The 13,524-nt window shown below is 24.2% G+C and overlaps 1 protein-coding gene across 1 annotated transcript; it reads left to right on the forward strand.

Moving 5' to 3' along the window:
• Nucleotides 1-5,105: 5,105 nt before the first annotated feature.
• On the forward strand, nt 5,106-9,814 carry LOC114119877 (myrosinase 1-like). The gene is made up of 12 exons (XM_050203135.1): nt 5,106-5,272; nt 5,342-5,434; nt 5,867-6,138; nt 6,213-6,347; nt 6,511-6,633; nt 6,730-6,919; nt 7,944-8,041; nt 8,115-8,256; nt 8,715-8,857; nt 8,949-9,083; nt 9,248-9,351; nt 9,474-9,814. The coding sequence occupies exons 1-12, from the start codon at nt 5,251-5,253 to the stop codon at nt 9,592-9,594; spliced, it is 1,578 nt and encodes a 525-aa protein (XP_050059092.1). The 5' UTR covers nt 5,106-5,250; the 3' UTR covers nt 9,595-9,814.
• Nucleotides 9,815-13,524: the final 3,710 nt, after the last annotated feature.

Here is a 13,524-nt window from a genome sequence, read left to right on the forward strand (position 1 = left end):
CATAAAAATAATACAGATTTTAAAATGTGCAGCAATCAAAAATTGGTGTTCATCTACTTTATTGCTTAAAAATCAAATTGAAAATTTATTGAATACACTGAAACTTATATTAATTCTTGGATTACGCTTTCAAAAGATTACTCAACTAAAATTCTTGTATTGAACACTTTCGATGTATTAGTTGTAATAAATTTACCGATTACATAATTTATTTTTACTAAAATAAAATAACATACATTTATGATATATTACATCTTAAATTAATTTTTCTTACTACTGCTTATTAATCCGAAACCATGTAAAAATAAATGTAAATTTTGTTAGCTTAATACTATAATAATTTGATTTTCAGCTGATGAGGATTGTTATATGATAAAAATGTTTAATATTTTAAATCTAGATTAAAACAGTAATACAAAAACAAATAAAACTGAAGAAGTTATACACTTTAATGTAGTAGGTAAATTTTAAAATTAAAAAAAAATGATGATTATTTGTTTGACGATACTACGATACTTATATTTTATGTCATTTAATGTTACTTAACGAATCAATCAATGAAAATTGTATTAAACTACCTGTAATCCTACTATTATGATAGTCATAGATATATGATAGTCGATAGATCCCCATTTGTTTAATATCTATCGATCCAGGACAAATATACATAGCCGTTTGTCGTTGACGTTTGACCGTAACGACGTAAAATACATATATATATATATATATTATATATAATTAATATGCTATTTACATTTATTAAATATCATAAGTATAAAATATTAAAATTTTTATTTTGATAAGTACGCCAAAAAAAAAAAAAAAAAATTATAATATTTAAAAGATTTGTTTATACTAACTATATTTATTATAGTATCTAAAAATGTTTATAAAATATATGAAAAAAATTATTCATTATTTAAAATATTTAAATGTTGTTGAATGTCAAACATAGTTACCTATACATATTATTTATAATACCTATCTTATTTTATAGTATTAAAAAATGATCGAAATTTTATTTTAACGCAGAGAAATATTATGAGTGATTCCCTTTAATTAAAGAATTTGTACAGGACTAACATGATTACTTTCTGTTGTAGTGTATCACTGTTTCGATAAAGTATAATATAAAAAGTTATAATAACTATTAAGTTATATATAATATATTATTATACATAATTGTTATTATAGGTATCTATTTCCAAAACGATCAAATCAATTTACAGGTAATACGTAGTATTCAATAATAATCGATAATGTTCAATATAATGCATTGATAAGATACCATTAGTTATATAATGCACATATTATGATCAATGGTTTAGTAATTTATAAACACCTACCTACCATAAATAAACCAGAACTAATAATTTTTAGTTTTTTTAATTTTTCTAAATATATTTTGATGATGATCTATTATAATATTATTTAATGTCTTTTTTTTAGTCCAATTGCCCCCACATCCATATTCGTATATCTAATACCTCTATAATATATCCAATATCTCAGGGGTCTACAAATTACGGCCTGTGAATACATTTTAACTGGCCCGCAACCTCGATAGTACGGTTACTATATGAGAAAATATCTAAAATTTTAAAATTTAAAACTAATGTGTGTAAATAAATTTTTGTCCCGGTAAGGACATTTGATATTTTTTGTGGCCATAGATGAAAAAGTTTGGAGACCCCTGCACTATCCTATAATTAAGTAAACAAGTGTTATTACACATTATTTTAATCTCAAAATATTTAAATTTTATTTTATCTAAGTTTCATTATGAAATACTAATTAATAATACATAATTCCTAGTTTCATTTAATTTACAATGAAGAATAATTTATAGTAATATCATTCTTATTTACGTATATAATATAATATAATATACATATAGTTTTTGGTTAACCCAGTTTTGATAAACTTACTAAAAAATTAACTATAATATTTTCACTTTGATGTTTGTATTGTATTTTTTATTAAATTTAAGACTAATTATGTTAATTAAAAATAAGTTAAGCACACTAATTATTGGTAAATTACACTGATATTAACTGAATGCCAATTAAGAGGACGTGATACCCGCATGTATTGTCCCTGTCTTATACACGCCTAGCATAGTTAAAAAGTATTTTGCGCGGAACAACATTAATCCCTCGACATTTATATCAAAATTATCAAAATTTTAAATCGCATTGAGAAGAACTTTCCCTGTGATGTGGTTTTTTTATTTTTTTAATAGTAGTAACCAATAATTTTTAATAATTAAATGAAAAAGTTATAGGTTTAAGAACTTTAGGTTTTTTTCCATTTAATTATTAAAAATTATTGGGTACTACTATCAAAAAATAAAACTCTACATCACAGGTAAAGTTCTTCTCAATGCGATTTAAAATTTTGGTAATTTTGATATAAATATCAAGGGAGTAATGTTGTCCCGCACAAAACACTTTATGTTCCGCATGTATAAGACACAGACAACACATCCGGGTATCACGTCCTCTTAAGGAGTATGAAAATCAGTAATATATTTATTTATTATTATTTTATTTTTTTTTTTTTTGATTAGAGTTATAGACGACTATTAGTTTTATCTTAATACAAAATTCAGAATAGTGATATTCATTTTATATAAATATAACCATATTATACAAAATTGAATATTCTTCGATGATTGTCTACTCTGGTATTCTGAATTCTATAGAATTAATCCATAGAATTTAAATTTAACTTAAACACTTATTCGACGTATTTTTCATCTTTTCTGTTAAAAATGGTAAATAAAAAAACAAAACGTAAGATATTTTTTTAAACTTAACTAAAAAATATAAAGTTTAACATAAATATTTAAAAAAAAATTCAGCGGAGAGCTTCGTATTAACAAAGCAGTTTCCTGACGATTTTCTACTCGGGACAGCTTACCAAGTGGAAGGAGCTTGGAATGAAGGTAAAATTCTTTATATTTGATATTCTTAGATTTTTAAATATTCTACTATTATAATTATTATCATATACTTAAGTTTAAATATTATAGTTTACTTTCTAAAACGTATATCAAATATCTTTCCTATAAAATGACGTATATTTACTATAAATTAAAATATACAAAATATTCAAAAGCTATAAGTAAAACTAAATTTTTTTATGTAAAAATTTCAAGAAAATGGAATTAAAAAATATTGTAAAGTCATAATTAGGGCTTAGGTTTTAAAACATAATAAGCTACTAAAAAAGCACATGATTGTTTTAAAAAAGCAAAAAAAACCATGACTAAAAATTAACATGAATTTGTTATAAAAAGGAATAAAAAAATTTGAAAAATTAATTAAAATTAAAAAAAGAGTTAATTACAATATATTTCTCTAGATTTGCAATAGTGAAACTGACTTTATTCTGTTCGACAGGTGACGGAATTTTTTTATACATAAAAAAAACGACTCTCTACATCCACTGGATTGAACAGTGCATACTTTATACAAGACTACAAGAGGTTTAAAAATTATAACACTAAGGGCCGTTCTTACAATGTCTGGTTAAGTGTCGGTTGAGACTAACTGGTAGAATTCTATCGGTTAAAACATGATAAATTCTTCCGTCTAGCATTATCAGGCACAAACCGAAAATGTAAGAACGGCCCTAAATCTTAAATTTGAAGTGGTCGATACCGATGTTATAGTCATACTGACCGTATAGGTACTGCAGGCTATATTATGTAGATCGACAATCTATACGTTTAATACATTTAATAAACAAGCCGATAGTGAGAACGATAATAATCCAACATAATCATATTTAGTCTGCATTCTGGGGTTTTACGTTTTTTATTAATTCAATTTTTTTTAGTATGTAAATCATAGTTGTAAATAAGAACTTGGAAAATCAATCAAATATGTGTTATTTTTGCTGATCAATCGAGAATTAATAATTAATTATTATGTATTAATTAAATAAAAGCGATAATAAAAAAGTTTGTTTGAGTAAGAGGCTGTAAATAAATCATCAGTAAATTATTTTAAAATTCTAAAATACTGCATAATACATGTATTCCTTCAATATGATAATTAATTTTATAACATTATTAAAGTAAAATTAAATTCGATAATAGTCTGCTTTAATACTTATAAATCTAATAAATATTTAACTTACATAATAAGTTACTATAGGATAAAATATAGATCTTATTATAAATTTATTAACAAGTTTTTTGATTTGAAAATCTAGAGCCATCAAAAATATGGTAATCACCTACTGTGTTGCATACTTGAAAATTATATTAATGTTATACCTATTAATTACTCTTTTAACTGACAATAATAATTATTTTAATATTCTAAAAGTAGACAAAAACATTGATAAACAAAAAGAACTAAGGAGATTACTCTATAATACTGTAAATTAAAAAAAGGATATTTTTTTTATATAATCTAAATGATATTAATGATAACAAATGATAACAATTATTATTGTATGATCTTGCATTTAACAATATATAATAAGGGTCATAAAATATTATGACATAAACCATAAGAATACAAAATTAATTAAACTGCTTGTATTTAAATTATTATGTTAGTATACTTAAATATCTATATAACTGTGTCATGTATATTGTATATATCCACAACCCTATAATTAAGTAAAGAAGTATAAATTACATAATAAATCTCAAATAATTTAAATACAACTTTATCTAAGTTTTTTATAAGTATTACTCATGTATTTAACAATACAGAATTATACCAAGTTGCATTTAATTTACAATCTATGATAATTTAAAGGAATATTATTCTTATTTACGTATATTTATAGTTTTTGCTTACCTAATCTAGTTTTGATAAACTTGCTAAACAATTAATTATAATAATTTCACTTTGATTTTTATACCTATATTATATTAATTATTAAATTTAAGACAAATATTAATTAAAAACCATTCGAGTTCTAATAATAAATCAAACTGATACTAGTTGAATATCAATTTAAAAGTATGTAAGTCATCAATAAATATAGGTATGTATATTATATATATTTTTTTTTTTTTTAGAGTTATAGACAAATATATTGGCGTTATCTTTGTACAAAATGCAGAATAGTGATATTTACTTTATATAAATATGACCACATATACAATTGAATATTCTTCAACGATAGTCTACTTCGTAGGAATTCAGAATTCTGTAGAATTAATCCTTAGAATTTAAAATAAATTCAAACACTCATTCGACATATTTTTCATATCTTTTAGCAAAAATGTCAGATAAAAAAGCAATACGTAAGATATTTTTTTTAAACTTAACCAATACATATAAAGTTTAAAAAAAATGTTTAAAAAAAATTTCAGCTGAGAGTTTTATATCAACCAAGCAGTTTCCTGACAATTTTCTTCTTGGGACAACTACTGGAGCTTTCCAAGTAGAAGGAGCTTGGAATGAAGGTATATTCTCTTATAACTAATTTTCACATTTCTTAAATGCCCTGATACAATAATTATGATATACTTGTATCTTAGTTTGAGTTATGGTTAGGATTTATTGTATAAGCCATAAAATAATTCATTTATACCTAAATATTAATTTTAGTTAATTTAGAAAACAAGTTTCAAACTCAAAATAATTAACTAAATTTTAATAGTTTTTTATTATTTGAACTAACGACGTTTTAAATAAATTTTACAGATTACTATGAAAATAACTAAAATAGTACCTACCTATATGAAAATGTTTTTTGAGAGAAATTTTATAATTTATAAGTAAAACATAATTTTAAAAATTAATTTAAGACATTTACATAGTTTGAATTTTGTAATAATTATAAAAGTATTTAAAAAAAAAAAACTTTAGAAATTTATATTTTATTTTTATCATAGATAAAGCGGAATCAATATGGGACCATTATTTCCATTCCAATGAAGCAAACAAATCGTTTAGATACTTCTTAGATTTACCAGAGTCGGTAATTGAAAAACACATACAGAAGGGTGTTAAACCTAGATTAGCTGATGTGTATAAGGGCATGGGAGTATACGAATTCCCATCATCTGCAATTAATGATGGTACCCATTTTAATTTCAACGGAGATATTGCTGCGGATTCGTACCATAAAACAGATATAGATGTCAAACTTCTTAAAGAATTGGGTGTCAGTTTCTAATAACAAATTAAATAGTTATAATTATAAATAATAATTATGTAATAATCAAAATTTGATTTCAGGTTCAAGTTTATCGATTTTCTATAGCTCCGACTAGAATTATTCCAATGGTTCATGATCATTTAGCAGGAAAAGCAGGAATAGCTTATTATAATAATCTAATTGACAAATTGATCGAAAATGGAATCACACCAATGGTATTTAAAATTTTTATTGTATTATATTATAGTTAGTGTTATCAAAGAAGTTTTAACAAGTAAAATAAAAAATATCTTTAAACAATGAACATCAGACATACCCACTATAATACGTATCATTATTAACTAAAAAATATTAAAGTGCATTAAAATCTTGATTTAGGTTTCGCTCTATAACTATGATTTAGGGGAAGCTTTTAATAAAATTGGAGGACTAACAAATTGGGTTAGTTATATATATTATCCAAATTATGCGAGAATCTGTTTTGAGAATTTTGGAGACAGAGTAAGTTGATACATTAATTTTAATCATATAATATTGATATTTCGTATTATATACCTACTAATATTTAAGTTTAATAAACTGATGATGAACTATTAGGTGAAATATTGGACTACGTTTCCAGACATACATTTAGCGGCCGAAGGATATGGTTCTGAGCATTTCGCTCCTGGTTACCAAGAACCAATATTTGGTGGACATACAGATTATCAAGTATTGCATCATTTTATTAATACACATGCAATGGCTTATCAATTATACAATAATGAATTCAAAGAAAAACAAAAAGGTAAACAATTATATATCAACAATCATGTATATGTTACGGAAAATGTCAACATTAGCCATCTGTTATCATTATCCACCATGAATATTATTAAATGTTGAGTAATGTTAGCATTAACCGGATAACATAATATTAGCTAAATACTTTTTGATAATGTCTTAACAACTATAACAATGTATCTTGTATAAAATAAAACCATTTTGAATTATTAGCAATGTTAAATATATTTGAGATAAAATTAGTAATTACCATAAAATAAATAATAACTTATTTTTCATTCCTAATAACCCAACCTATTATTGATATAATATTAAATTTTAATTTATATTTTTAATTATTTCTTGAAATATTAATTTAAGTATAGAGTTAAAGTGTTAATGAGTTATACTTTATAATTACTTGGCATACTCCCGTGAGATTTTGAATTGTAGAAAATGCTAGATGATTTATATTTACATCGATTGGTGTCACATTTCCTCATACATGAATAGTGAACACCTTTTGTATCCTTGACCACCACCGTCTGATATTAGACTCGCAATTTCACTCAATGATTTTTCTATCTGTACACCTCATCAAGAGGCATCAAAACATAATAGACAAACACCAAACTGATTTCTGGTGTATAGTATTTCTTGGTAGCAAAGTACCGTATTTATTACCAAGTCTTCGATAGACACAATTGCAAATATAATGTTTCTTGAGTCTGCTTATCCTATGTCGAAATCCGGTGAAGAGACTCTCACACTGTCTCCAATTTTAGCTGGGGTAAACTTATGAATACACTTAAATATCATACTCTGACAGTCCAACACTTTATTATTGTATAAAGTGCTAATAAAAACTCTATATATATAGTCTATATACCTTATATTGACTGGTTAAGGTTAAATTATTCAAATGTTACCAATACCCATAACATATATATTTATTTATAATCAATCTATTTAAATATTATAAACTACTAATTAATTTTGTGCACATATCTATTATATTATGATAATAATTTATGTATAATTTGTGATAGGACAAATAAGTTTAGCTATTGATGGAACTTGGTTCTATCCAAAAGACCCAAATAATCCTGAACATCAAAAATCTGCTGAAAATGCACGAATATCAACAGTAATTATTTATTTAAATATTTTTCTTAACCTATTTTAATGTTTTTATTAAATTATTTTTAATTATGTTTTAGTTTGGTTTAATAGCACATGTATTATCCACTGGAAAATACCCAGATGAATTTTTAGAGTCTATTTATAGAACTAATAAACGAGAAAAAATAGGAGTCAATAGAGTTCAACAGTTTACAAAAAAAGAACAAGAATTAATTAAAGGTATGAATTTATAAATAGTAAAAATTATTTTTTTATTAAAAATAAATATAATAGTAAAACACAGATGTAAACATAAAAGTTTCCTTAAGTTATGTAGTAATTGAATAAAAAAAAAAAATTATTCGTTAAGTTAACCATGGCTTAATATTGTTTTAAAATAGAAAGTTAATAGCTTCGAAAAATGCATTCGATAATATAATTAATATTAATATTTATTATTCAATCACAACTTTTTCTTCTTAGTGCCATACACTTTCATTCTGTCATATTTTTTTATCCAATGACTATGAACTCTATTATATATTACCTGTACTAGAGATATAGGCCTTAAATTGTCGATGAATATTATTTTTATCCATATGTCGACATGACAAGAAATAAAATATACTATGCTAATGACCCAAACCCGATTAAATATTTTTGAATATTAAACTAAAATATCTAAACTATTGTTATAGGATCATTCGATTTTATTGTATTCAACTATTATAATAGTGTAAAAGTACGACCAATGACCGATGAAGAGTTTGCCGCTGAACCTAATCTCAAAAGAAGAGATCGAGGATATTTCATGGATCTACATAATACTACACAAGCTGAAGTAAAATGATAATATATTTTTATATTCTTAGAATTAAGCAACTATATTATATTATATTAATCACCGATACAATCAATTCATAATATTCAAGGTTTTCGAAGGATTTTTAAATTGTTTAAAATGGATTAAAGAAAAAATGAATAATCCAAAAATATTTATTGGAGAAAACGGATTTCCTGAAGAAGATGGTATTGATGAAAGTGAAAAAAAAATAGCTTATCACACAGTAAGTTGTATACCTATAATGCTTTTAATATAATTTATATTTTTATCATTTCTTATTGGTAAAATTAAACTATAATAATATTAAACATTTTTAAATTTTTGTATAGAAACATCTCGTAGACAGATTATCTAATATCTAGATTATAAGAGCAATTTTTATTTTAGGGCATATTAAATAAATTACTTGAAGCGTTGGATGAAAACATAAATGTGTTTGGATACTGTGTTTGGTCATTTTTAGATACACTCGAATTCACTTTCGGTTATTGGTAATCATTTTATTTGAATACATATTTATCTTGTATAATTTAATAACTTTGACATGAAACATAACTTTAGGTACAGATGAATTGTTTATGATACGACTTAAATATATAATTTTATGTTATAGGAAGAGATTTGGAATTTATGCGGTAGACTTTAATGACGAATCAAGACCACGTTCAAAGAAAAATAGTTTCTCATTTTTTCAGCAATTGTTCCGAACCAAGAAATTGCAAATTAAAAATTAGAATGAAATAAAAAAATAATATTAAAATGAAATATTTACATATTAAGTATATCCAATAGCGTAAAGCAGAATTATGTTATATAATATCTAATATGGATATCTTAAAATTTTTTTTATATCTTTAAATAATTACTCTTTCTATTAAAATCCCTCTACTTAATCCTTATATACCTATATTGAATGATTTATATTTTAATATTAAATTATATAATTTATCATGAGTCTGATATGTTTATTTGACACTCGAATACCTGACATATCAATTGCCCTACACCATTAGCTAGACACTAAATTTTACAGATTTTTATTGTACGTAATACTAATGTATTACACTATTTTATCACTAATATTATCATTTCGTGTAAAAGGGTATGGAGTATTAAGTAGTAGTTTACATTAAGTTATAAAAAAGATAAATAAAATGTTATCATGTTATCGGCAACGGACTAAACAGCTATTTGCGATAAGATTTTCATTCCCAAATAAACCAATGGGTGATATATTATGATGACAATTGAATCCTATTTAAACGTCCGTAGGTTTTTGACGTAACGTTTGATAGTTTAGTGCAATATAGTCATAGGTTAGAACAAAATTTATTAAAAATATTATAATTTTGATTTCATATACTGTTTTTTTTTTCATTTTAGTTATTTTTCAATTAATCGAAAGTTGGTACAAAATTATGATGTATTTAAAACTGTTCCATTACTTTTATTGCATTTGTATACAACCAATGGTAGGTATAATAAGAACAAGACGAAATGAAGAATATTGCCTCTCGTGTACGCTTTGATGACGAGTAACTTAGAAGAATGTTATACTACTTACACATGCATTTTCGAAAGTCTAAATAATGTTACTGCTGAGATATTGAAAAAAAAATAAACTCTCAATTTAACTTAACTGATTTTGAGCATAGGGCTATACATTTTTCAAACGTGAATATCCAGCTAAATGTTACTTAAATGTGACTCCATAGATACAGAATTTTCCCTAGATTAGAAGACAATTTATAATTTATACAATCAGTGTGTATTTTGTTTTATTAAAATTATGCTCATAATTAACCACATGGAGTTGTATATTTCTCGACCACGAATGCTCTTTATTTGAGTCATTGTCGATTACAATTGATTAGTAAATATTATACTTTATGACAATTTCATAATTGATTATTATACATGTATTGATAGTTTTATATTTATTTTATTATTTTTATAAAAATAAAATATTGTTGTAAGTACTATTTGTTAATGTTATTAAAATATACCTACGCCAAAATAGTATTACGCCAAAGTGGTCACGCCAATACTGCAGCTACGCCAAAACGTCCGGGTCCCAAAATATCGTAGTAAAAGATACGGAGAAGATTGTTGGAACTTCGTCAGATTATTTCTCTTGCTCTTCCTTCATCTACCGAAATACCAAGTGCATTTGGTGAAATAAAATCTATAATTCCAGACGAAGCTTCTGAGATAATGCAGTAGTTTGAGAACAATTATGTGCATGGTAGAACTCGAAGGATAATGAGGGAAGATAATGTAAGTCACGCAACTCCTTTATTTACACCAAAATTATATTGATATATGTGTTTGAACGAATAGCATTAGGAATACCTAGAACTGAAAGCCACGTAGAGGGTTGGTACAGGCGTTTTGAAACTCTCGTTGGAAAAAGTCATGTTGGTGGTTAAACAATTATCGAAAAATTTTAAAAAAAGCAAATTCAAATGAAACGGAAAGCTGAACATATGATTTGTAGAAGGACACATACTACAACTCTTAGAGAATAAGCTGAACGAAAAAGACGTGTAAGTGCAATTATATATGCCAGGAATAATCGTTCAAATTTATCATTTCTAGGAGAAGTCATTCATAAAATGAAATTGCAAGATATTTAGTATTTTGTTCATTCTTTTTTATTATTATTAGTTTTTAAGACAAATTGTATATCCATATATAATTTAGAATATAACATTGAATAGCAAAACATTTAATATTAATTTGAAAATTATAATATAGTACAATATAATGTTTTATTGGACTTTTGAATAATTGTTTACACCAATTTATTTATAATACAACTTGATATTGCCTGGCTATTGATATCAAAAATTGATATCAGAAATTGAATGTCGGGAAAGTGTACAGATCCCATTTTAATTACATAGGTATTTAAACTATTTTAAACCATTACTTCAACAAGAATAAGATTTTATTGTAATCGGTTGTATATTTTGGTTAACCTTATTTAATGCAAAAATTTAATTTTAAAGATAATTAGTAAAAATATGTAGTCGTTTTAAACTACTTAAATGTTACAATTTTAATGATCAATACTTGTCTTATTTTTTAATAATTGTATACTTATATAATACGGCATTATCATAATTCATAATTACATAATGTAGTTAAAAAATTAATTGTTTAAAAATATACATGTTTATGGATAAAATAACTCAATTTTACATTTTTTATTTCTATTACTGGTAGGCTGGAGGATATCAAGCACAAAATAAAATGTTATTTTATTTCTGTTATTTATTCTTTTAGTAACATAAGAAAATATAAAATATCTAGATTAATAATAGTTTTTTTTTATACTTTGCTTGTATTAAATAAACTAAGATGATATGTGCTTATAATTAAAAACTTATTAAAATGACAACATTTGTCATTGATGACAAATTTAAATACTTAATTTATAATAACTGTATGTTTTAATAAAAAATTAAAATTTAGTAATGTAAATAATTTGAAAAATCAAATGTTAACTATTTTCACTAATTGTAAAATAATTTCAATAAAAATGTATTTTCAACTAAATATTATTTTAACTTCTATTCTCTTTAAATTATCATCTGATATTTAATTAGGTGCTTACATAATTTCAAAGTAAATATTTAACATAATCTAGGTTCTAATAGTATAAAACTGGCTTTTAATGTAAATCAATCAAACACATACCAGGTACTGCTACAACGGAATCGCACTTATAAAAGTATCACTACAATACATTAGTCCACGCACCTAAATAACGACAGCCCCAATTAAAAAAGGGAGTTACTCGAACTTTATCATTTTTCACTTTTTGATTTAATCTGATAAAGGAATTTGTTCTCTATCTCCTATGAAAACGGCAGTACTTACTATCCCAGAAAGGTTGGAAATCAAATAATATTAAAATTTAAAATCATTTATTTTTAAATCAACATTTCCTGAGATAATGAAAGTAACTAATTTTTGTATATTTTGAAGTACAACAATGTTTTATTATTAATTTTAATGATAGGAATGATTATAATATTGTTATATACGTAATAATATAAATAATCTTATTAAACTCTTGGCCGTGTTTACGTGTTTATTATTAATTATTTTAATTATTCTTGCTGAATTAAATTTTTTAAATATAATATTTAAGGACAAACCAATAGTATTAACAATCATGGCAAACGAAAAAGTAAGTTATTTGATTTTATAATACATATTTTTATTTTATAAATACTAGATAACTGATATTATAAATAATATGGAATAGCAGTGAATAATAGCAACAAATAATTACTGATAATTTAGTTACATTATTTGTTCAACTAATACAACATTCATACGCTGGATTTTTTTCCCCCCGTCATAAAATCTGTCGTTGCGGTCTAGCGTAACGAAATTTTTAAGTGTTCCACCCTCACAAAAGAAGTTTTTCTTCGAAAATGTATAAGTTGATAGCAATTGCAATTCAGTTATAAATGTATAGGTATTCTGTGAATTTACCGATAAATTAAATTGATAAAATACATGTATATAAAAAGTACTTCAAATTGAGTTTTAGCCTAATTACTTGTACTGAAGAGTATTTCAGTTCATTGTTTATTTTTCGTCTTTGGTCCATGTGTAACATAGACAAAACGCATTTACACAGAATTATT

The sequence above is a fragment of the Aphis gossypii genome, chromosome 3 (genome assembly GCF_020184175.1).
Source record: "Aphis gossypii isolate Hap1 chromosome 3, ASM2018417v2, whole genome shotgun sequence".
In the NCBI taxonomy this organism is placed as follows: Eukaryota; Metazoa; Arthropoda; class Insecta; order Hemiptera; family Aphididae; genus Aphis; species Aphis gossypii.